Source organism: Thunnus maccoyii, chromosome 19 (genome assembly GCF_910596095.1).
Source record: "Thunnus maccoyii chromosome 19, fThuMac1.1, whole genome shotgun sequence".
Classification (NCBI taxonomy): domain Eukaryota; kingdom Metazoa; phylum Chordata; class Actinopteri; order Scombriformes; family Scombridae; genus Thunnus; species Thunnus maccoyii.
Window position 1 is genome coordinate 16,328,506 of NC_056551.1, and position 26,915 is coordinate 16,355,420.

General features: G+C 39.1%; 1 protein-coding gene across 6 annotated transcripts in view; it reads left to right on the forward strand.

The window, feature by feature from the left end:
* rgs3a (regulator of G protein signaling 3a) overlaps positions 1 to 26,915 on the forward strand; it is a 158,261-nt gene that overhangs the window by 49,765 nt on the left and 81,581 nt on the right. For 4 of the 6 annotated variants that reach the window (XM_042394479.1, XM_042394480.1, XM_042394483.1 and 1 more), the window contains 7 exons: positions 12,330 to 12,411; positions 13,476 to 13,581; positions 14,183 to 14,615; positions 16,704 to 16,743; positions 19,012 to 19,334; positions 21,379 to 21,456; positions 25,770 to 25,881. In XM_042394479.1, coding sequence (XP_042250413.1) covers positions 12,330 to 12,411; positions 13,476 to 13,581; positions 14,183 to 14,615; positions 16,704 to 16,743; positions 19,012 to 19,334; positions 21,379 to 21,456; positions 25,770 to 25,881 — 1,174 coding nt within the window. Of the gene's footprint in view, positions 1 to 7,678; positions 8,510 to 12,329; positions 12,412 to 13,475; positions 13,582 to 14,182; positions 14,616 to 16,703; positions 16,744 to 18,516; positions 18,912 to 19,011; positions 19,335 to 21,378; positions 21,457 to 25,769; positions 25,882 to 26,915 lie in introns of those variants that run through there. The other 2 variants (XM_042394481.1, XM_042394484.1) reach the window with 2 other exon arrangements.

A 26,915-nucleotide genomic window follows, 5' to 3' on the forward strand; every position in this document is an offset into this window, starting at 1 on the left:
TGTGTTTGCATATGCGTGCACAATGAATGGATAGGCCTATATGAAATAGTTGACCCGTGACATCGCACCATGTCCAAGAAACTCATCATGCATAAACATGCCTTCAGAAAGATATTTACTGCGTGAATTCCATGTTACACATCCACAGCAACCATAGCAACTAATTGAATCATGCATTTGAGCTTTGAGCAGTGAAAAGAGCAAGATGTCATTTCTTGAAAGACAGTGTTTGTCAAAAAGCTGTCTTGCATGTGAGTCACATGTGGAGCAGAGTGGTTTGTCATGAGAAAGGGGGAAGGAGAATTGCGCGGTCGGATGTGAATACAGTTTTCCTTATCTGCTTGTGGAAATCACAAATTGTTTCCTGTGTTTTCCTCTTTCATCCTTTACATCTCGTCTCTTCTCAATTTTCTCAAGAATTCTTAAGAATTCCTAAGAATTCTTAGTCTTTTTTCTCAATTTCCACATTGTTGACTGTACGTTAGCCATGCATTAATTAATAATGAATGAGGAAGAGCACTGATACCATTTACAGAGACACAGGAGAATGACTGATGATACTTTTACCAATTTTACAGCTGGGGAATAGGAAGCAGTGATTCATTAAAGGTGCAGTGTGTAGGATTTAGTGGCATCTAGCAATGAGGTTACAGATTGCAACAGACTGAATAACCCCCCGTCACCCTCCCCTTCCAAGTGTGTAGAAGAACCTATGGTGGCCGCGAAGACCCTCTCTAGAGCCAGTGTTTGGCTTGTCCATTCTGGGCTACTGTAGAAACATGGTGGTGCAACATGGCGGGCTCCATGGAAGAGGACCCGCTCCCTATGTAGATAAGGGCTCATTTTAAAGTATTGAAAACACAATGATTCTTATTTTCGGGTGATTATACACTGTTTGAAAAAGACTTATGAATATTATATTCCATTTCTAGATGCCACTAAATTCTACACACTGCACCTTTAAGTCAGTATTTGCTTGAAAGCAGCAGCAATAATGGCAACAATAACTGTAACAGAAACATATACACATGTGTACATATGTCATGCATGAAATTATCCCAGCGGTCAACTTGATTAAAGTATGGTTTGGGACCTATTATGGACATACAAATGGCAAAAGTAGGCTAAATATGTTATTTTCACCTTTTTTAGATGTTGAATCATATCTCCTCAGCAAACATTACTCTGTCTGTCCCTTGGCTTTTAAGCTTTAGTAACGGAGCATGATGCTTACAATCACGTCTCTGTGCCACTGCTAGGTCAGCTGTCAGTCAAAGACAACGTACAGCAGCAAGGGCTTGTCTGCCTCAGAGGCTAAAGGAACCTTTTAGATAGACGTCTATTTCAGGCTACATGAATGTGAAAAAAGAAAATCGGACAGAGCACTTTAAAGGAAGGGAAATACACAGTTTTCAATGCAACTACACATTCTTTTACTGATTTTTCTGCAGCATATTGTCAGAAAACAGACTACACTTCAGCATAATCAGTAACCCAATAAAACATACTGACAGACTGTGAGGACAGAGACAGTCGAAACCACGGGCACACATGGCTGTCTGTTATAGGAGAAATGCCCCAATCTGCTCCAAATATGCTTACCACAAACAAGAAAGAATTCACATTCACACCATGAAGTGTAGCTCTAAACCTTCAAGTCTGAGTCATACCTACTGCTTACAGGACAAAAATCCAGAAAAACAGGTAATATTTAATTATTGTTTTGCATGGGTAATCATGGGATTATTCATACTGAATAAACAAAGTGGAGATGAAAGAGAGCCCAAACTTAACTTTGGTGTCTTGGCTGTAGTGTAATGTGGTTTTAAAGGGGGCTTTTCAGGATTTTGTTGTTTTTATACTGTTATGATGTTTGATGTTTATGTTAAACATGGTCAAAGTTCTAAAACTTGAGGTGAACGTATGTTTCAGCCTGCTCTGAACACTTCCCTGTTACCTCTACTTCCTTCTTGTGATGACGTCAGATTGTTCACGTATGCCCACAGACGACCGTCCTCTCTATAGCCTTTGTTGCTAAAGTTGTTGCTAAGATTGTTCACGTTGTCCACTCGCATATTTTGGATCAGATTTGGGCTTCCAGAAGCTAACCAATCAGAACAGAATGGACTCATCGGGAGGGGGGCCTTAAAGAGACAGGACCTAAAATGTCCTGTTTCAGACAGAGGCTGAACTGAGAGGCTGCATAAAGAGCCAGTATAAGATGAATAAGGAGTTTTTTGAACCGTAAATAATGCAGATATTCCAGTAGAGCCCCAGAATAAAAATATGGACCTCGAAATGTGCATATGTCCCCTTTAACAATAACTGTTTAATGTGCTATTGGATTGATAGGTTGCAAAATTCTAAAGCATTGAGGTCACATTTTTGGGAAATTTATCTTGGGAGTGTTTAAGGGTTTCTTAAACAATTGGTGGCAATGCAGAAGCAGGGGCAATCCTCCCACTAATACTGACAATGCTCAGCATTCCCCAGCAGGCATTAATTTGTGAAACAAGGTTTCAAATCCATTGTGTATACTAAAGTATCAATAGAGCTCTTCTTCTTTTGTGCCCTTATTCTCTCATTTTTTCCAGTAGTGCTGCTATGCGTAGTGACATGAAATCCTGCAGGGCCATGCTATGGGAACAATCTCAAGACATAAACTTTGCATGTAGAACATCCTAATGACAACAAAATATAATTATATGATTAACTTAAGAATTACCCAGCCAGTCAAATTTATAGAGCAGGCAGTGGCAGGCACAGTACAGAGGGGCAGTAATTCAGTTCTTGTAATACGCAATGGTAAAATTTTATTTTAAAAATGTATCATTATGACGTGGACTCCTGGATTTGCTGACAGTTAGGCCTGTTCAGTAGATCAGTGTGTCAGAGAAACATATCCGTGTTGCATTCGAAATGCTCCAGGATGTGAACTCTGTGGAAAGCAGTGGTCATATGGAGTTTCTGTAGCTGACAAGCTTGACTGGACAGGATTAGACAGGGGAGCTCCCTTTACATTCACCTTTCACACACTCTTTCTCTCAAATGTCTCTCTACACATAATTTAGGTCTTAAACACACACACACACACACACACACATAAACATACAGAAACATAAGTTAGTGATTACTTTCTCACATAGTGCCACCACATTTGACCCTGCTTTTTTGTTTCTAATAAACTGCACTTGGCAGAGTTTATCACAAACAAATGTTTAATTTCATTACATTCCTTACATCGCAAGCAGAATAACAATGCTGCATCCAGTCTGTCAAGAATTTGAGCAGCTTTTGAAGTCATATGGAAGGTGAAGAGGGCAGTAATGATGTGGTGCAGCATTGAGATGGAAAAATTTTTTCATCCGTATTTGTGAATGCTTCTTTCCTCTCTCCTTCCTCTCGCCTCCCTCCCCTCTCGTTCTTGTTTTCTCTCTTCCTCTTTATCTCTGGGTGAATCAGAGTAACAGATGATTGTGCGGTTTGTGTGGGACAGTCTCAGGGGAGAGTTAAGGGAGGGGGAAAACACATTCAGAGACTAAATTAGGGGAGAATGGAAAACCTTTTAGACTTTCTCCTCTTTTCTGTACCCAATTTCTGTTGCCTTGTCCTTGCTCCCTTTCAGACCGCTGCATATTTCCTCCTTCACTGTTGTGGCCTCCTCCACCACCTCCTCCTCCTCCTCCCTTTCCCTCTCTTTTCTCCCTCGGTCACCCCATGGCCATCACCCTGACTACACAAAGAGCTCTGTGGTATCATTAACTGCCCACTCTGTACCAACTCAAACATTTTTCAGTGTTTGATGATGGCCTTACACTTGGATTATTTCAGTGATTTACACAAGGCTCATTGAAAGCTTTGGACACTTCAGATGTCGGTGAAGATAATACTTGATATCCACAAAGGAATGTCCCTCAGAAAACCACAAAGCTATTTTAAGAACGTTTTCTTATCCAATGACTACACTTTTATACTATCCTCAGAATTTTGGCTTAAAATTATTGTTCTTATGTATTTGGATAATTAAGACATGTTTGAGAGGAATTATGCTTTAAAGAAGGTCATTCCAATAAAGTTCTGTTATTTTGCTTCTTCTGTCTCACTGTGAGCTGAACATCTTTGTCAATTTATCCCATAAAACTGGTGTTCCTGTGGTATGCTTTTAACGATAATGTAGGCAGGAATTGTTGGCATTTGGGATAAATACCAGTCAAAGAAGTCAAATTTTGTCATGTAAGATAAATTGCAGCTTTCAGTTAGTATATTTAGCAAATCTTTCACTTTCTTTTTTAAAAAAAAGACTCACTGCCTTTTTAATGGAACTAAAGGACTTCTAAAGGAGAGCAAAAATCTGTCACCTGCCACTGAACTGCTAAAGTTAAAGCAAACACAGATGTGTTGGCCCGTAAGAAAACATGAAATGTTTGAGTTTCTCCAAAATATGAGAATGAGAAAATCATTGTGATGTTTCTCACTTCATAACAATGATCACTTGAGCCAGAGATTTGACATGCAGCATAACAAGAGTTCATCTCCTCACTTGCCATGTCAGCATTTACCAATTATGATTTCAGGCAGGCAAAGGAAAAAAAAAAAAAGCTGTGTTCATGTCAGTGGCAGGGAGCAGAGAGTTCATGAATATTAACAATGGTTTGCGCCCCGGACAACATGTCCCCCTGAATCACTTTGCTTGTCAGCTAGCATTAGCTCCTAAACCGTTACTGTAAAAATGGGTCTGACACTTCTGTCTGACGGGAAAGATGGGAAGGAAGGGTGAGGTGAGCTGAAAAGAGGACAGAGAGGTTAGATATTCTGGCCGGCGTCTCAGAAATAATGAAGAATGGTTAGTTTTATAGCCAGAACATATCCCTTTGTGAGTACTTTGAACCCAATAGGCCCTGGCTGCTCATAACCCCTGCCTGTTCTCTGCTAGATGCAGCATGTTTGAACACTTATCCTTGTCCTTTGCTACTCTGCACCATCTTTTGATTTGAAAAAAAGTTACAGTAGAAACCACATACAAGGAATACACAAAGCTGTAGTTGTACAATATTTAATTATATTGTATGGATTGTGGCTCAGGTGGTTGAGTGAGTCGTCCATTAATCTTAGGTTGGTTTGATCCCTGCCTCTACTTGTCCACGTGTCGTGTCCTTGAGCTGAACCTCAACTCAACACTGAACCCCAAATTACTGACAAATGATTGGGACAAGTTTTATATTGTTTTTCTTCATTTCACTTTTATCAATTTTACACATTCACATTTGAATCTTATCTCTATTTGTTGTTTATGGTGTATATATATCTTATGGGTTATATTTCTACAGCCTTATTAGTCATTTGAGTTTGCTCATTCACCTGTAGCACCTTGAAACGCACTACCCTGTGCAGTTTAAATCTTGAAGGATTTGATTGTTTGATTTAACAGGTATTAAAGAGGATATATCATGCTTTTTAGTGATTTTCAGTTACTTATATACTGTTATGATGTTGGATATATATATATATATGCTAAACATGGTCAAAGGTCCAAATAACATATATAAAAATGTTCCCTGAAAGTCAAAAGCCCAGGTTTCAGCCTGCTCTGAATGCTTCCTCCTTGTGATGATGTCAGATTGTTTGCCTACAAACGGCCGTCCGTTCTACAGCCTTTGTTGCTAAGGTTGTTTCACAGGTTGTTTGTGTTATACACTCGCATGTTTCGCATTAGTTTCTGGCTTGAACATGTATGGATGTATTTGAGAAGTTTCCATTTTGAGTTAAAAACAGGAAAAAGAAGCAAAGTCTGACGACCAAAGTCGGCCGAGACACAGCTATAACCAATCAGAACGGAGTAGGCTCATTGGGAGGGGGACTTTAAAGAGACTAAAAACTAGAAACTAGGAATAAGAGCTAAATGAAGACATTTAAGGAGTTTTTGAATTGTAAATCATGCAAAGATATTCCAGTAGAACCCCAGTAGACCTGGAAATATGCATGATATGTCCCCTTCAAACTGACATAATTTGTTTTCGTAGAAGCCTAGTTTAAGTAGTCTGAGGTTGAAGCCGTGAGGCTGCGCTGTTCAGGTGTGACTCTGGTCCAGGAGGGTTGTTGTCATCTCACTGACTCATATTATGCACAATGTTGTAGTTACAGTGGAAGTTTGAATCCACATGCTGAGACTCCACAGTTTGGATTATAAGTACAACCTGAAATGTGACCCTGCACTTGGCCTTAGACCTACCTTGTGTGTTCACTGGCTTGGAAGACACCTCCTCCTTTGATGGCTGTTTATTCAGGTCAGAAAAAGAGAGAGAGAGAGAGAGAGATCCCACACTACTAAAGACCAGATTGGCCTCGTCTGGCTCCCAGACAAGCTTTTCAAACTCTTCTTTCACTCCTCTCCCTAAGACATGCTTTCTTTTGGTCCTTTCTTCTCTCCCTCTAATCCGTCCTTCTGCCTATTTAGAGGTGAACAGCGCAGCGTGAAAGAGAGAGAAAGTGTTTTTTGTGTGCTTGACGGGTAACCCTCGCCCTTTTGAAAAGGCAAACAGGGAAAAGCTGCCATTACTACTGGCATGAAGGGATCTTAAGACAACGGCCTTTTCTGCCACTTTATTAGCATTGTAGAGACTAGTGCAGCATCATTCCTCTTTCACCCCTCTCTTTCTCCGTCACTTCTCTGTCCATGTTTCATTTCACGAGCCAGACATCCAAACGATAGAAAGGAAAAGAGGCAAGCCGGGAATTAATAAGGTTACTAGGGGTTAGACTGGCCACTGTTCTAGTCTGAATTCAACAGGCGTTTTCCTGTATTGCTGCTGAGGTGTTTGTTGATATTTTTTTGCAGATTACCACCTCTTTCCCAGGCATATGGATATTGAAAACAAAAATAAAAGTACTGTTTGGATAACTGGAGGAGGAGGGGAGATTGTCAGAGTTCGCAGACCTGTGAATTTCCGTACCGTGTGGTCGGGAGGGCTGAGGGGGGAGCAGCTGAAAGGAAAAGCGGAGGAAAGATGGAAGTTGAAAACATAACAAACAAGCATAATGTCTGGACGGAGACTGGGGAGTATGGGAGCCTAGGTGGAAAGAGCATGATGAGGTGTGAAGTCTGATTGAGTTATGTGTGTACGTATGAGTTAACGACATGCGCCAACAATACTGCTATCATTCTCTTTTGCTGGGAAATGTGGTCATTAAAACTTGTTGGACTTAAAAGTTGTAAGCAATCAGAAACGTTTCCGTTAACAGTGTGAACATGGTCCGGAGTTTAACTGCGCTCTTATAAGTTTTCGTACTCTAAGCCAATCAACCGTTCATATAAAAAATTCTTCCTTTCTTACTCATACATGTCGTACACTTGTGGCACCTACATTAGTCACCTCTGTGTATATTTGCAAAAGACTGAGAGCTCTAGCACCTCTCAGAAGCTCATAGTGTGGACTCAGGAAGCAAACTGGCCTTATCGGGGGTAGACACACAAAGCAGTCCTGGCTGTGGGGTGGCGAGGTATGCGTAAGTACATGTGTGTGTATGTGTGTGGAGGGGGTGGCGGTGGGAGGCACTTCCTCCTATTCTTCTGCTGTTGAAGAGTTCCCATGAGCGCCCCTGCCAGGAGCGACAGTGTGGCCTGAGCAGGCCGAGCCAGCGCCAGTCTCGCCTACACGACGCCGCCACACACTCTCTCACACAGCTGATCTCAGGCGCTACTGCAACTGCTGCTGTTCAGGCCACAGAGCAAGAAGCTGGACAGCGTCTTAACGGATAGAACAAAATGCCAGAAGAGAGCAGAGAGAGGAAGAGATAAAGGAAAGAAGAAGGAATTGAACTGAACTTTTAAAAAGAACACTGCCGTGGATGAAATCACAGGTACAGACTCGTAAAAACTTGCACACGGGAAAGTGCATTGATGACTGGAATCATTACTAGCAATCCTTGAATGGACAAAAGTGCAGCTGGAGGTCAGCGGCAGTGTGATGCCAATTTTACAGAAAGGACTGTTACCAAGAAAATTTAATCTAGACTCATTTGGGGAAAATTGACGCAGAGTGAAGACCAGTTTGGCTGAAAAATAGCCTCCTGGGACCATTCTTGTTGTACTCGACAGATCCCTGTCTTGTTTGCCAGCAAGGTGAGATAAAATACTGTTGTCTACAGCTACATCAACTGGACTGTCACCTGGAAATCTGACATTTTGGACACCGCAAGACTAAAGCCACCCTCTCTTCGGAGAGCTGTCACTGTTGAGATGATTCATAACACCCTAAAATCCACTCAGCCATCAGAACACAGCCCCAGGAGCACACACTCGGCAGCACAAAGGAGGCTGTGGAGATACTCGGGCTGCAGAGGGGCCGGCCAGGTAGAAAATCAGCGTCGCAGTGTGTGCGTGCTGGCTGCGGACTTGAACACTGGAGACGGAGGAGAGAGAGGAGGAGGAGGAGGAAGAGAAGGTGGTGGTGGTGTGATGCACACTATCCACGGGCTGTGTCACCTCTGCATCGGATGTAGGCTGCCTCAGGTGTGTGTGTGAGAAAAGGCGAGGGGACGGAGGAGGAAAAGGGGGGAAAGTGTGATTGGTCAGAATGAATGACAAGTTTGACAGTTACAATCTCTCATGAGTGCTTTCATAATTACCTTAAGTTGCAAAAGATATATTCCATAATTTAGAAAGCTGCAAGAATTTAGTTGTCTGTTAACAGAAGTGTCCCTGGATCCTAATATTTTGCCATTTCTGTTAATGAGAAAACTCTCTCTCAACTGCCAGTCCAGCATATCCGGAAAGGAATGACTGGCAGGAAATTTAAGCGATGTGTTTTTTTTTTTAAGGGGGAAGAACCAGCTCTCTGTCCTCTACATTATTTATCTTTCGAATAGTGAGAGAAGGATCTGATGGAAGGAGAGGGCAAGAGTGGACGAGAGGAAACAGATATCTGCTATGATATGAAACGATGCCACTATCGATGTCACCGCTGTGCACAAGCCACTTGGTGCACATCTGAAGTCAGTTGAACACACAGTAGAATATAATGTGACCAGAGTATAGAATATAAAGCGATTGTGGTGGAACAGAATATGATTTTTACCATTTGAAAATAGAAAGAGAATAGGAAAATGAATCAAAACTTTAAAATAGTTGTAATATTAGGCCTACATGACTGAAATACAGCATGACACTTTCGTTATATGTGTGTTTGTGTGCTGCCCCAGTCACTGAACATACTGACCCAGATAACATTGTCTTACTGAGGAAGAGGAAAACTAGTAGTTGGTTGTGAGATGTTGTGTGTGTTAAGAGTTACAATGTGAGTGGATACAATATATCATCTGTGTGGTTGGTAGATATGCCGCACGTGCAGTTACGTGGAAGCACAGTTTATCCGCACCTGTTGACTGTTAATGTTACCTCTGCTTCATTGCTTGGAAAACAGACCAGGCGCGTATTGTAATCGTCGGATGGAGTTTGGCAGGATTTCTGATCCTGGCCGCATGCAATCGTCGTCATGTCTGAAAGGCGGAGCACTGAGGCATGAATGCAAAAAATGGAAAAGCTCTGTCACACATGCATGAACACATACTGTACACACATGAGCTACAGGGTTTTCTTCCTTTGGGTATATCTAAATTAATGATAAGAGAGTTAAAATCTTGTCAGTTCTTCCACAGTGCCTTTGATTAAATTATTAATTCATCAATAAGGCCTTGCTCACACAATCTAAATATTTAATACATGCTGGGAACCTTTCCCGTTCATTTATCTTCATTCATTTTCAGTAATACGCCTTGTGATCGATGCTTTGAAAACATACTTAAATGAAAATTCTTACTGACTTATTGCATTATTTCTAGGCTAGTCTCTTCTTTTCTGCTCCAGTTCGAAAAGAAAAAAAAAAACCCCTCTGCTTTCATTTAGAAGTAGAAAAGGGGGCATGGGACCACTACTCCGAGGCAGACCAGAGGAGTCCAAGTGGTTGGACTCAGCTATGCTTGCAAATTGAATTAATGCTGTAAAAGACTCTGGAGTTGAGATGAATTGGTCCAAATTAGGCAACTCTGCCCTTAAAAGGGACACAATATCCAAAACAGCTTTTGTTTAAAAAAAAAAGAAAAAAGACACAGACATAAATAATAAGATACAGAACGGAAGAGCAGATGAGGCGTGACAGATGAATCGCTCTCTCACTTCTGTTAATTTTGAGTCTGTGCTTTTCTCTATTTTTTTTTTCGCATATTAAATTTCAGGCTGGTCTTTCAAAATGGTTTATGACTCTGTTTGTTGTTTGTTTTCCTTAATTCCAGTGAAATGTGTTTTTTTTTCATACCATCTGTTCTTGCATTTGTCTTTGTCATCTGTTCTGTCTCTGCCACTTTTTAAAAGTCCCACTGCCCTCTTTTACCACTTAATCTACTTAATCTATTTTTCATCTGTTTCTCCTGTTTGTTTGTTTTATCCCTGTTAATCTCTCTCTACCTGCAGCCAGTTTCCTGGCTTCTGTATATCACTTTTTATATTTTTCAGTCAGACTGGAGGATGTATATCTGTCTGTATTCATACAAAAATATGCAGATACAAAATTTTATCTCATAAAACACTGTTTGTACTTTTTGGCAGAGTCATAAATGAAGATGAGGAGTCATATATTCACCAATGTGTGTGTGTCAGTGCTTCTTCAGAAGGAACCTCCTTTTCGTGATGGTTGCCTTCACGTACAGTATATCGCTTGTAATTACACATAGGTATAATACTTCCATGGCTCGTGTGTGTCTTGTGTTTGTGTGGTAAGGCTTGTAATGCTCTCCGCAAGACGAATTATAATGACAACATCACATCGGCTTCATCTTATGAGGTGGTTCAGTCAAGTTTCAGACATGTCAAATAGGGCCGCGTGTACCGAAACAATCTTGAATCGCTTATGTATGCCAGGTAAGAAAGTCAGTTGTCTTTCTGTGTAACTACTTTTTACAGCCGTGTCAGTTTGGACGGAGACTGAAACAGAGAGAAATCTGAATGCGAAGAGACTGGAGGGTAGAGAAATATGCTTAAGGAATTGTGGCCCCAAACAGTATGACACAGGGCACATAAAATCAGTGGACTATAAGAAACTGCAATCGTACCCGACATTTTAGGGTCATGACGAGCTTCGGGCCTGTGAATAATCACCATATTTCTCCAAGTCGCTGAATCTTGCTGATGGGTAGACTTTTTAATTTAGCAGCAGATACATGTAGTTTTCATCTGCTTTAGAAAAAAGAGAAAGAGAAAGAGAGAAGGGGGGGGGGGTGGTGGTGGTGAGAGGGGGGGGGGGTGTCTGTGTGTTTTGGGCCCCTGGTTGTCAGCAGATGAGATGGAAAGTGAGATGTTTTGGATGGAACTCTGTTGACTTTGGCTCAGACTTCGGGCACAGGTACTGAATGTTTGACGATGCTGGGTCAAAGAGAAAGAGACAATGGGGAAGAGCCATCAGCATTGTCTGTCTGTGTGAGTGTATGTGTGTGTGTGTGTGTGTGTGTGTGTGGATCCGGTGTATTTGAGATGTGTTTGTCTTGTATTCTGAAATAATGTACAGGATGATAATGTTGAGATTTGTCAAAACTTTATACGTACATCCCTTACTGGACTCTGGATTCCAGTAATGAGTGTCCAGCATTTATTTCTACATAAAACTGGATTTAAACTCTTTTCCAGATGCTTGCATATAATCCGCAAATATGTGGCACAATAATCATAATAGTTGGTCAGAAATTCTGTTGCTGTTAACTTTTATATTAAAAATACATCTGACAAGGGAATATAAACTCACAGATTACATATTACTTTTTGTGAATTTTGCGAAATGATCTTTCATATATATATATATATATTTATAGAGTCTAGCTTTATGTTTAACCGTTAGTATTAGTATTAATTAAAGAAGCAGTTGTACACCGTAGAACACAAATACACATATACAGCTTTTCTGTTGGTCTATAATAATTGTGAAAGTGTCGTATGAATGAGCAATGAGTGACCCAGACATACCAACTGTACATTATTATAAAGTATAGATGTGAATTTCAGTAAATCCAGAATATTCTATCCTTCCCCAGCTACTAAACACAGAAAATCTTTCTTCCATCTCTTACAGTTGTTTTTTCTGACTAACTCAGCTAATTGGCTTCACCGGGAAACTGCTGTCAAGACAGTTTTAATAGGAAGTAGAAGCAGAATACCAATCTACTTAATCATCCTGTAGGAAGGAAGTTGATTATTTTGCCAAAATGCTACTTTCGTTTCCTCAGGTTCTATCTTCTTATCACAAAGTGATTCTTTGTGTGTTTGTGTGTGTGTGTCTGTTCTGCAGGTGACCATCCTTCGAGGAAAGGATGGATATGGCTTCACCATCTGCTCGGATTCCCCTGTGAGGGTGCAGGCAGTTGACCCAGGCAAGTTTTCTGTGCATGTACCTGCGCACATTCAGCTCAACCTTCCGGAGAGCTTGTTTAAAATCTTGAGGTCATCACATATTCAGAAATCATATAACGTGAAAGAATTACATTGTCTTTGGAGCTAAATTGCGCGTTTGAGATAGTACAATCTTTCTTTTACACGGCTGTGTTTTTACCCAAATAACATGTTTTGTTGGAGTACTTGGAGGCATTCTCACTGGACTTCCACCCAAAATTATACATTGATAGTTTTAAAAGCAGCCATTAACAAAGGTACTTTACCTATGATTTGATTGTAATACTGTGAGTCAGATTTTAAGTGAGGTTTTTAATTTTCATTGGCACAACTGCCAACAGTAGATTACTAGTTTTAATTATGTTAATGACATGAGCTTGGCACGAAACTGAAACACCTTTATACATATAAAGTTTATGGAATCAAAACAGGTGGATGAACTGCTTCTTAACTTAGAAACTCTTCTCTGTATTCCAACTTAAAGGCACTAGGCTGTTTACACAGCCTAGTGCCTGCTGTGCGAATGCTGTGTAAACAGCCTAGTGTATGCTATGCTGTTTGTTTCACATTTATTGACCTGAGTTTGGCATCTCATGAATGCATCTTGCGTCATTAAACTTTAATGTTAGTGATTTTCTTAGGTGTTCCACTGGTAGCTTTGAAAATTGCCATTACGATCGACTCATGCAGCAGGGTGTTGCAGTTAATAGGGAGCCTGTCTGTCAAATGGAAAACTTGGAGTCAAGCCCCCTTGTTGGCAGGTGTCCACCCTGCTGCCATGCCTTGAACAAGATTCTGAATCTGGAGTTGATTGTATCATTACTGTCCCTTTAGACAGATGAGAGGGATTGAAAACTTCGCTATAGGAAACAACTAAGTATCATAATATCAGATTATTATTTTATTACTTCATCTGTACAGTCATTTGTCAGTCTGAGAAGTCCAATACTGAAGAATATTAAGGAGTTGTAGCCCTGGGTAGCATGAGTGGTACCTGAAGGTGTGTAATGATAAGATTTTTTTTTCCATTTCTTCCTTCTGGCAGGGGGTCCAGCAGATCAGGCAGGTCTGCAGCAGTTGGATACTCTTCTGCAGCTAAATGGTCAGCCAGTGGAGCAGTGGAAATGTGTGGACTTAGCCCATGCTATCAGGTAATGACTCCAACATACCAGAGGATTTACACCAGGATGTAGTGGAATCCTTTTCATTGAATTATTCAGAATTAAGGACTAATGGTTTGTAATTTATCAAATAAATTAGAGGTTTGAAGAATTGATTTTGCATCCTGATTGATTTATAATCTGAACCACAGTGATGACTAATAGTTTTGGCTCAATACCTGAAGAAGATCTCTGCTAAAAAGATATTATTTAGTTTAGAAGCTGTCAGTATGTACTCAGCTTCCAGTGATGTGAGGAAATGACTGCACAATAGATGCTGTGATGCAAATAATTTATCAGGACAACATAATCTCAGTTATATTAAATGTTTCATTACCTGTTCTTGCCTAATTGATGAGTCCCATTCTGTATGTACATCATATATATATATATATATATATATATATATATATATATATAAATATATATATATATATTTGATTGAATTCTTGTATTATAGATGCACAAATACAATAATAAAAGTAATTTATAGTTTAACATTTACATGTTCATCAATTTTGTCCTCCGTTTGCACAAAATATTAACTTTACAGTCCACCAGATGTTGATCATGATCTCTCTTGTCATTGCAGAAACAGCGCCAATGAAATCACAGTGGTGGTGTGGCGCACCGGCCCCTCAGCTAAGCCTAATTTTGAGGGCCTCATTCACCGGCCCTCCTACAAGCCCTCCACCTCAAACTATGATGCCCCCTCGCCCCCCACCCGCAGGCGTGTTCCAGATGTCGGCACAAGCAAAACCCCCCCAGCTGTGCCACCTCTCCCAGCCCACCACCGTGCCGCTGCCAGCCGCAGGCTGCTGGTCAATGGCTCTGAAGCTGGAAATAGCAGCGGTGTAGGTGTAGGGACCCTTGGGTGGGGGGCCCAGGGGGGATCAGCCGAGGAGCTGGACGGGAAACCGCGACACCTTCACCACCCACACACTGCTACACTGAAGGGCACCAGGGTGAAGGCATCTAATGGGGACAACTACATCATCCTGGCCCCCATCAATCCTGGAAGCCAGGTACCGCAGACTGGTGGTGGGCTGCATCTTCATCATCTCCTTCGTCCTCCTCATCCTCACCAGGGTCATATGGTGGCTCATCCTAGATATGTCTCCTTACCTTACATCCCTGGTGCTGATAGATAGAAGGACTGTATATACAGTATGTCTGGGCCATTTGGGTTAAAGTTGTCTCTTTGATTTGTGCTTCAAGACATGTTTTGAACACACTACATACAGTGCACACAGTGTCATGTAGATATGGAATACCCTGACAAGAAAGAGGAGACAATAACATATAAATTGTAGCTGTTAATAATACATTGTATGCCTTTACTATGTCAAGCTTTGACAATATTTCTTTCATTACATACTACCGACTAAGCACAGTTCATGTTAGGAGAATAATGCATATGTATCTGACATCATTTATCTTACAGATATCCTATTGATAAATCATCTGTATGCCATGGTTTCTACAGCAGTACATGAAGAATCTGGCATTTATGAAAGGGAAAGATACAACAAAAATATTACTTTAATGCATACTTTATGAAAATACACAAACTCCAACACATTCACATGCAGTATAACATGGATGTACATGCACAGTATAGCATCTACATGACATCTTGTACAACATGTACTTATGGTTGCATTTAGTGACATCATGTACAGTATATGAGGTAAAAGCTTTCATCATTAAAGCAAAATAAAGCAAATTCATTAAATCAAAAAGACTGAACTGAATTCCTCAGCTAACACCAATGTAACCCTACAATACTAACCCATTAACCACCTAACAAACATGTTGAAGCAAAAGGAAAAAAAAAAGAAGTTTGGAGACAGTCTCCCTGCAGCAGTGTCCTCTGTGTGTTATTGCTTGCAATCTAGGTTTAGCCTCCAGTGTCTAAATCGTTGCTTAAGACCACCAAAACATTTCTGACAAACTACATCTTTTTCCTGTCATATGTAGAGTTGATAGTTAAGTTAAATTCTCTTTTTTTCCCTTATACCTCTGTGTCTGATTAAGTCTGTGTGTCTGTGTGCCTCATGCAGAGTAAGTCTTCATCTGTGAATGCTTTTCAGCTTGAGGTTCATTTAAGGAACATTGTAGTGCAGGGCAAGACAGTGTGTGGCGAGCAGTCCCAGACATGAGATGAAATTGATTTTAGAAGAAAGAACAGAAGCAGATTGAGTGAATAAGACATTCATGAAAGAAATGACAGACAGTATATTAAAAGAAAGAGAGTAGAGTGGTCTGTTAGCCTCTGGAAAAAGGTTGCTAACATATTGCACAAACATTCCCCTTCAAATAGACACCACTTCTGCCCAAAGGCAGGAATTTGGTGAGTTTTTCGTGGTGGCCATCGCAGGCTAAATATACCGAAGGCCCCGTGGAAATGGGTCATGTTGGTGACATATCGCGCCGACACAATACTCTAGTTCATAAAACAAAGAGCTTTGAAAGCACACGCTGCAGTAAATATCTCCCCCCAATAAGCTGGTAGAAAAATGTGCTAATGATATGTCGAAAACGTCTTGTATCTTTCTGTTTTCGCCTGTTCATCTGAACAACACGTGAAGTGGTGGCGGCTTCCTATCTTTATTCCCACCGTTGATTGTAATTTGTTATGACAGTTAGAAACCCTCACTGCCTCACTTAGTCCAGCGCGATTCAGACAGGCTCAGCTGAGTCCTAGAAACTAAATTCAGTGTCATGCTAGAAACCACAGATGATAATGTAGAGTTTGATCCCTAAACCTTTTGCATATCAACACAGAAAAAGAAATGTAGGACACAAATATGATTAAAAAATCTTTAAAATCCCCTCTATACTCCCCCTTTTTTTAAATTAAGGAATTATGTCTTATGGCATCCCTTTCCTATCTTGATATCTGACAGGATCAATATCACACCATAGAAAGTCAAAGCAAGAATCAACTATCAATATAGCATCAGTTTAGTGATTAAATAATTACTGTATCTTATGTCATTATTTTAATATGTATTTAGGCTTTACTCCATCCTAGATGTTCGTGAGTTTTCATTTTTTGCTTCAGCAAGCCTATTTGATATTTATGTCATTTCATATTATTCTGCTTTCAGATCTTGAGGCCTGTTTACCAAGACAACCAGGGAACATTAGGTAAGACATGATTCAAGACTCATGCAATGTTTAGTAAAAAGGCTACATTGAGCTCTGTTGGGAATTTTGGCTGAAAGCCTTTGTTTAAGTTGGCTTTAGTGCCTTTATTATTTTGGATGTAGCCCAGTGTCAATTTCATTTTTGACCTCACATTTCAGGTTATTATCATTTTAATGACCTTCAGTCAACATTTGGCACCCTGTGTCTGTAGTCTGGCTTTAGAAATACAGCACATGCAAAATACTTTTGATGCTCACTGTTGAAATCCTAAATTACTTACTGAAAACCTTTTAAATGTTTGTCAAAGATCCTGAAAAAAGGAAAAATCAGTTATCACCATTTTTATGCTCACAATGGTTTTTTTTGTTTTGTTTTTTGTTTTTTCTGGAACCTGACCAGTATAACAGCAACATATATAGTATAACAGCTTAAAATATCAAATATACATCCCCTCCCTTTTTTGAAATAACATGTTGCCCACAACACTATGGAGCACTAAAAGGCAAACCACACACAGAACAAAGGAATTCTGCTACAATAAAATCTGATTTTTTTTAGCTCCTCTTCCAGCTTATATTCAGCTGAGCAACTATGTGGTGTGGTTTCTAGCTTTTTCATGTCAAGCCAGCAGAAGACCAGCTATGATCACAGTAACAATCACAGTAGTCATTTTGTACATACAGGTAGCTGGAAACACAATGACAATAAGAGAGGGAAGTATACTGTTCAGATCAGATCCCTGAAGATAGGAAATTCTGTCAATTTGTATTTAATCTGCACCCAAAGTGGTGACACATGTGCTGCAGGGATAACAACTTTGATTGGTTGATTCACTGCCAGTCGGACATCTTTAGCCTCAAATTTGATGACTGTGTAGCCAGAATCTCCATTACACCAAGACCATGGAGGCCTGGAGGAATTTAAAGAAATAGTTTGACATCATGGGAAATATGTTCATTAGCTGTTTTGGGGAGAGTTAGATGAGAAGATTGATATGGTTATCGTGTATGCGTGCTGAATATAAAGCTGCAGCCAGCAGCTGGTTAGCTTAGCTTAGCATAAAGCCTGCATACATGGTGAAACAGCTTGCCTGGCTCAGTCTGAAGGCAACAAAATCTCCCCAAAAGCCTTATACTTATACTATACTTATACTTTTTACACTTTTTGTACAGATGAAACAAATGAGATATAATGTGTTAATCAGCAAGCTTGGGGGATGGGCTGGGAGGCAGATTATGTTACCTTCAGACAGAGCCAGGCTAGCTGTTTCCCCCTGTTTGCAGTTTATGCTAAACTAAGCTAACCGTTTCCTGGCTCCATCTTTATATTTAGCACACAGACTGAGAGTGGTATCGATCTTTTCATCTAACTCTTGGCAAGAACGCGAATAAGCTGGTTAGCTTAGCTTAGCATAAAGCCTGCATACATGGGGAAACAGCTTGCCTGGCTCAGTCTGAAGGCAACAAAATCTCCCCAAAAGCCTTATACTTATACTATACTTATACTTTTTACACTTTTTGTACAGATGAAACAAATGAGATATAATGTGTTAATCAGCAAGCTTGGGGGATGGGCTGGGAGGCAGATTATGTTACCTTCGGACAGAGCCAAGCTAGCTGTTTCCCCCTGTTTGCAGTTTATGCTAAACTAAGCTAACCGTTTCCTGGCTCCATCTTTATATTTAGCACACAGACTGAGAGTGGTATCGATCGTTTCATCTAACTCTTGGCAAGAACGCGAATAAGCTGGTTAGCTTAGCTTAGCATAAAGCCTGCATACATGGGGAAACAGCTTGCCTGGCTCAGTCTGAAGGCAACAAAATCTCCCCAAAAGCCTTATACTTATACTATACGTATACTTTTTACACTTTTTGTACAGATGAAACAAATGAGATATAATGTGTTAATCAACGAGCTTCGGGGACGGGCTGGAAGGCAGATTATGTTACCTTCGGACAGAGCCAGGCTAGCTGTTTCCCCCTGTTTGCAGTTTATGCTAAACTAAGCTAACCGTTTCCTGGCTCCATCTTTATATTTAGCTCACAGACTGAGAGTGGTATCGATCTTTTCATCTAACTCTTGGCAAGAATGCGAATAAGCGTATTTTCCAAAATGACAAACTATTTAGGCTCTCCAAGTACTTTATGAAAGAGATTACTCCACACCCAAGTCAGTACCTAGAAGTGTGCCACTATAAATGCCTCCACAAATTCTATGTAATCTGTGTCTTTACCCTTACCTGCTTCAGCTTCCTCTTTTTGTTCTTCAGCTGCCAGGTTATATCCCGCACGGCAGGCCTCCGGTCCACAGAGCCAGGGTGGTGGTGGGGGTGCTTTTTCTGGAGGTATGAGTAGTAGTAGTGGTGGAGGTGGTGTGGGTCTCTCCAGTCGTACTGGCTTCCTACGTCGGTCCAACAACTCCAAGACAACAAAGACAGCGTCCACCTCCACTAATGCCCCCAACTACCAACAGCAGAATGCCAACTTTGCCAATTACCAGAACTGTACCATCGTCCGCTCACACACTCCACATGCCAACTACGGATATGTTAAAGTGGCACCCAAGATCCTTATCTTCCCCATCTTTGTTCAGGTATGCCAATTTGTGTGAATATATGTCTATCTGTTTTTACAATTATATTTGTTGGTGATTTTACAGTCAATTCTGGGGCATCATGATTTGTGCTTTATTGTATACATTTTAGGGCACTACAGTATTTTCATCCGAATCTTTAGCTCTGAGCCTCTGTACAGAAATGCATGCTGATATGTTTTTACACTTTTTTTTGGTATATATTAAACAAACAAGATATAACATGTTAATTGTGAGCTTTGGATGTGCTCATTGGCAGATTTTGTTACCTTTGTACAGACCCTTGTTAGCTGTATCCTCCTGTTTCCAGTCTTAATGCTAAGTTAAGCTGCAGCTGTCTTTTAGTTTAGTTAGTTAAGCTTTATTTATCTGGGAGATCTCATTGAGATCACATTACATATACACAAGATTACAAGATCATTAAAACAATCACAAACATTATAAAAAATATAAAAGTCCCCCACAGGAATTAGTGTCTCCAACTTCAGGCTATGTTGCAGTTCATTATCTGTTCAAACTTGAGAGTGGTGTTTATCTTTTCAACTTCAGCTTTCTAATCTCGAGTTGACTGGGTCATGATCACTGAAATCTTTTTAAAAAAATGACGAGGATGCAGTATAAAGAAAGAGAGATAATATAAGGAGTGAGAGGGAGAGGATATGCAAATGACTTAAGCTGTGGACATTGTGGTTATGTGGTATACATATTAGACCACTAGGTCACCATGATGCTCTGAACATTAGCATTGAGTGGTCAAACAGGGAAATCCATGTATAATAGTGCACCAGATGCTCAATATGATATTGGGTCAAAAGGAAGTAGACATTTGAGGTTTTCAGTCACATGCTCTCATTTATGAAATATTGTGACCTTTCTGTTTAAAGATCTCAATGGGTATGTATGCCATTAGGCAGCAGTACTTGACAGTTTGTCTGTGAAGACAGACAGCAAACCACAAAGAGACAGAGGGGGTGTTAAAGTGAATCTAGGAAGTCTGCGTTACAAACTGAGCAACCAGTATGGTTATTTTATTAACTTCTTTTTTAGGTTAAATGAGGAACTGTATTGACTAAATTAAAAAGGTTGTTTTGGCTTTTATGGATGATTTTATGATCTGTCCAACTTTCATCCCCTCCGCTGTGTGCTGAAAATTTTACATATACTGTCTGTACTTCATAGTATGATGATAGGAAAGACTGTTTATATTTTTCTAAATGGAGAATAGCACAAATTAGGAAGTAGAGGCAAGATATGTTAAGTCATGTGTTGTTGCATAATAAAAGCTCTTATTTCAGCAAATGTACGTACATTAAATAACCAATAAAGACCATCATGGGATAAGATGGTTGTTATACAATATTTTCATCTCCTTCAACATTTAAAATACTACTGGTATCTTCGGGTATTTCATTAATTTGTTTTTACACTTTTAACATGACATGACTATAGTGGCATTTCCTGTTTATCATATAGAAAAGCATAACTATGATCCTATTACATACAGCATGCAAAGGTTACGCACATTGATATTGAGCTGGTCCTCTGTCACACCTTGAACTTGAGAGGAAGTCCCCTCCTCCCACGTTGCCGCACTAGTTCATTTTAAGTGTCAGTGTCTTGTCATACTCAGACCACACATACCGAGTCACAGTTGCAGCACACTTTCTTCCTTCATAGAATCACTTTCAGTTGAGTTTCACACAGTGAAGAATCGTCTTGCTGTGAACTGTCTAGCAGATTATTCGGATTTGGGAGCCAAAATGGACTTGGTACTGCAACCTTGTGTTTTATTTTACCAATCAATAGCAAATGTAATATCATATTTTTGATTTTTATCTGAAAAATTCTTAACATATGTTCACGATTTTGACATGAGGCTAAGGATAATTGTATATATTATAATGTTTAAAGCAATATTTACTAGTGGTCATTAATAAACATCTGATTAAAGTTGTCAGTTATCAATAAATGTGCTTAATGAGTATTTAGCCTCAAAATTTGTGTTATAATCAGTCTGTGTTATCTGTTGTTGCTCTCTGTCTAGCCTCTTGACCTGTGCAGCAGAGCTCTCATCATATCCGAGGAGATGATACTGCATGAGAGCAAGCACCACTCTCTAAAGGTAAGCGGAAAAAAAGCTACTGTACATGTTAGCAGTATGTAACAAGATCCGTTTTGCTCTCACCATTTTCCACATTACTGTTAAAAAAAAGGAAATTCTTGAATACCACAAACAGATTGTGGTAAACATTTTATTCGTTTGTCACAACCAGTTATGGGGTTTATTTGTCCAAACTGAATGTGACGGTCCATTGCCTCGATGCACATCTTAAGTCAAAACGTGTGCATGTTTGCGAGTTATGCATGTACAGAGAGACGGAGTACAAGTCAAAAGCAACATCCTGGTATGTCTGAACATCTCTGAAGAATTTGTAACTACTCTGAAGTATCAGGTTCACATGAGTTGTGGGAAATGAATAATTGATAGGATGAAGGTAGAAATGAAGGAGGAGTGTGCCACAGGTCTGACTGACTGAGAAAGTCTGTTTTATGTATCAAAAGAAGCTGTTGCTCCTTTTATATATATTAATGATGCTTTCACAATATATAAAGCTCACCTTTCAATAATATTCTGCATTATTTTAAGGTATTATATGCAGTATGTTGTTATAGTAAAAGTGGAAAATATGTAACACTTTCTCATCAAGGTACTCCTTCTTTAAGAAGTTTCAGAAGTTTAAAATAATCATTTTTATCCTGACACAAGTATTTCAACATTGTAGGTGTAGAAATACTCTATATACTATAATTTAAATGTTTTGCATTGAAAGAAATGCATTAGGTTTCGTTAGCTTGTAGGATTTTATGTGTAATTCTGCAAAGAAACTAAGTACATTACAACAGAACCAGATGCATTACTGTAATGTTACACATAATAACTTTAAGCAATAGTATAATGAATGTGTGTTTGCCAAGTTCACCTGGAAAAACAGGGTGTTAACATTCGCTAGTGTTAGCCACGTTAATATATCAGTATTGACTTTATAAATATTTGCATTTCCTTGATATTCGTGCACGTACACTAAAGTATGATGTTTTGGCAGCAGAGGTTATCACAGTCAAATGATTTACATCACTAAGAACGTTAAACATGATCACTCTTGTGGGAATCACACAGGCTGATACATAGTGTAAATGTAAGGTTTCATGAATCTGCGATTCAAATGAGGAAAACCTCTCTGACATGCTATGTTGTTTTTCAGAGGAAGCATGCAAAGCAAGTCTGTGTGTACTGTATCTTCAAAGAGAAAAGAATGAAAAAAGCATATCGTTGTATTGAATTAAGCTCTTGCTACAGTTCTTTAATTTGCTCTGTCAGATAATCTTTGCTGTGCAGTGACTGTTCGAATGGAAGGTAATCCTGGCCTCTCTCTGGGGTCTGTCATTAAACAAATATTTAACAGCCAGTGTTTGTCAGGAGGGAGTTTCTCTCCACTGTGCCATTTTATAGAGGCTGTTTTTAATGATCTTGTTCCAGCTTTTACTCTTTGCTCACCAGAGTTGTGTAAGTCTGCCCTGGAGGCAAACATACAAACTCTATTGTTCACACAAATATGGAACACTTTCATTATAATGTCTGAACACAAATAACAAGCATTGCACAGATTTGACTTAGTCCAAAGTGACATTTGGACAAAATTGACTTTTTTCATTAAATAAATGAATACTTAATAAATAACAATGCCAATTTGATTTGCCTATTACATATTTAGCAAATGTATAATAGTGGCCCAAAATGTTGTTATAGTGTCTTTGTTTTAAAAATAAAAATAATTAGTCTATATTTTAAAACCAAGTTAATACCAAACTGTCAATCATTAATTAAAGTTTCTGATAAAATTAAAGTTTTAATCAGAGGGCGTCATTGTTATCTTGACAGTCATGATATAGTGCAGGATATATTTATGGAAAAATACACAATACTGTTACATGCAACATACAGTAATCATGTACAAATAACTTATTTGTGTCTATCAATTGTAAAACAAGACCAAGTGGACAATTTATGTGTGTTATGCTAAATATCACAACATCTGGATGACTGAAATGTTACTTAGACAACATTATTTGGCATTTGTTAGTTTTAAGTAACCAAATTGTTGATTGTATGACTTCACACATTTTTTTTTTGGGATGGGCTGAAAATTGTTCATAGTTCAAATTCTTCATAGAGTGAGACAGTCCACTGTAGAGTAGGAGTTAAAATAAACCTTTTAAACATCTATTTTGTAACAAATCTAATAGTTTCTCTGTGGGAAAAGTGTTGCTTACTGCTGCTTTCCTCTCATGTGCTTTGTCCTTGTTTCTTTACCCTTACTTACATCCTCTTCCACCCACTCAAATGTACGTGCACATGCACTCGCACACTCACAGTCAAACCACATACTGGCTACAGAAATACCCTCTTTGCTATCTCATCCTTCCGAGGAAGCCGCAAAAGCAAAAGCATTGTCACAGTGCCCATCTACATGACTTACAGCATATGTGTTATCTTGTTGCATCAATGCATGGACTCAAATATGTGAACATGATACATAATCTAGGTTCTTTTTTTTTTAATCATTTACAGTATCTCTGTCTCTTCTTTTTTCATGCTCTGTTCCTCTCGTCATTCAGTTATTCATTAATTTTATTGCTTTACTGGTATAACTTTTCTCCCTTTACCAATGCAGAAGCGTGAAACCAGTCATGGGCCATCATGGCATGTTGGAAAACTCTTGGTCAAAGATCAAAAGTGGCAATCTGTAGTGTTTCTGTGTGTGTGTCAGAGAAAGGAGTTTAGAAATTTGTGTGATTAGGTTTAGGCTAGAGTACCGCCTCTTCTGCACACATGAAAAGCAACCCTCACATCGAGCTGTCTTTCTAACACCCCATAATCAATAAATAATCAATATTTTATCAGACACTGTCTGGATACTAGAATACATTATCACCAAGGCTACAAAACCAAACAGACATTACATATTTTAAAACTTGAATTCTGATTATGATAGCCTATTACTACAATTAAAATGATCAATCGTACTCAAATGTACTACAATCGACTTGACTGAAAGTAGTAAATTAAACTTTCCTCTCAAATTATAACCCCTCTCTATGTTGAAGAACATTTTTTATATATTACCTGGTACTGGAATATTTCTCACTTTATACATTATCTGTGCTGTGTTAAATTCTACCAGATCCATATACTTCAAGGTATATGACTTAAAAAACACATAAATTGTTTACTATCTTTATGGCTCTTTTTGTTAGTATGCATAATGACTGCTTTTGTAGGTGTTGCCCCATACTTCCTCACAGTAACTAAGACACAGAAACAAGTGTACAATGCTTTGTGATTCAGAATGTGCCGTGTTTTTCCTAGTATTGCAACACTCCTTGCCGACTGTCTCGCACATATCTAATATGAGGTTTCCAGCAGATTTTGTGGTCTAATATCACAATTAGAAATTTATTTTCATATACTCTTTCTATATTGACATTGTATATCATCACTTGTACTTGAGTGATCAATTTCCAAACAATCTTTGTTTTGTTCAGATTTAATGATAATTTGTTTATGTCAAACCACCATTTTAATTTTCTCATTTCTGTTGTGATCACCTCCAAAAACTGCTGTAAATTCTCCCCAGAACAAAAATATTTGTGTTGTCCACAGACAATACAAATTTCAATATTTTTGATACTCTACACATGTAATTTATGTACAAAATGAACAATTTCGGGCCTAATACTGACCCCTGAGGTACTCCACAAGTAATATGCATGCACCTTGATTTATGCTCACCTATCCTTGCAAATTGTTTCCTGCTTCTCAACCAATTCAGCACAACCTCTCTGATACCATACTTTTCCAATCTATCGAATAATATATTGTGATCAATTGTATCAAAAGCTTTTTTTTTAGATCTACAAAAAACTCCCTCTGCATTCTTTTTATGTCTATACAATTTGTAATTTCTTCAATTAATTCAATTAGCGCCAAAGAGCTTGATCTATTTGTTCACGGCTTCACGATCAACAGGCTTCATGATCAACAGGCTACAAAATAAGATGCTGGCCGCTTTTAAATGTATGACTGTAATATGTATGTGTGAAGCGCATTTCCTGCGCTAGGACGTGGGGCGAGGGAAAAGCTCTTGTGGGGGTGAGACCTGTTGAGTGTTAGGTGCATCTCACAGGATAGCAGATGTATGTTTGTGAGATGTGATTACTTGAAGGTGTGAAGTACTGGTGAGACTGTGATGAAATATGAAGATGTGTTTCTCCATTTTCCCATTGCCTTCCTTTCAACCTCACCCCCTCCTTCATCCTCTTTTTCACTTCCTGTTTCTCCCATTTTCACCCTCTTCTTTCTATCTGATGATTTAGGTTACAGTATTCGTCTACAGCGACCTGATGCTGGTGACTCGAGAAGATGAGCCAGGCAGGTGTAACGTCCTTCAGAGTCCTCTGTACCTCCGACACCTGCGGCTCCAGGACGGTATGTAAATGTTGACACATTTGTCATTACACTGAAATCCTGGATTCATGTGTCAAATTGTGGCATGACAGCAATTACTGGAGTTTTGCAGAGAAGAGGGAATCTAAGGAGTCTGTCCTGTAATCAAAAAGTCACAAATTTAATCAGAAATTATTGATTCTGCTGAATTCCTAAAGATAATTTATTCTTATGAAACAGTAACTCTGACATGTCAGAGGTGTTGAGGTGATTATGTAAAGTCTTAATCATCAGTAAGTTTGGTGTGTTTGTCATTCAGGACAACAGAGAGCTCAAAACTTAAGAGTTGAGAGATGCATTTTACTGCATCAACACATTTCTTAGTCCAAAAAGACATCAGCCTTAATTACAACATGAAAATCTATATCTAAACAATCTTATCTAATCATAAACCATGTTAGACTTTTTACAGTTCAACCCAGAACACAGGAAATATAACATGTAAACACAGAATTGCACAACTAAAAAGAAACATACAGAACTACTGTATGATTAGAGTGATATTTTCAGTCAAGATTAACCAGAGGATATTTAGGGAAAGACTGCCCAAGTTCCTGTTGCTTTGTCTTTTTAATTCACCTTGGTGTAAACAACCATCTCCTGTGGCAATATGGAGAGAATAGTTTGGCCATCAGGGCCACAGAGCCCAGGCAAGTCAAATAAATAACGTAGGGGCTCACTGTAAATATCTGTGTTTAGAGTAGTGGGCGTAGACAGGGGCAGGGTCTAGAGTCATGGTTGGTAACAAAGCCTGCAGAAAGGGGATACACATACTGTAGAACCCGTATGAAGAAAATGTACCAGTGCAGTGCATAATAAGTGACTCTTGCCTCTAACTGAGTGTTATAACATACTTTATGCATGTCGCAAAGATTAACAAATGATTGTAACTATGGATTTTGTCTGTTAGACTTCAGGTCAATATATAAACATGCTGAGCAGCAAAAAACAAAACAAAAATGTTTGTGCATGAGTGACAATAAATACGACTAAGCAGTAGGATAGCGGTGTCAGGA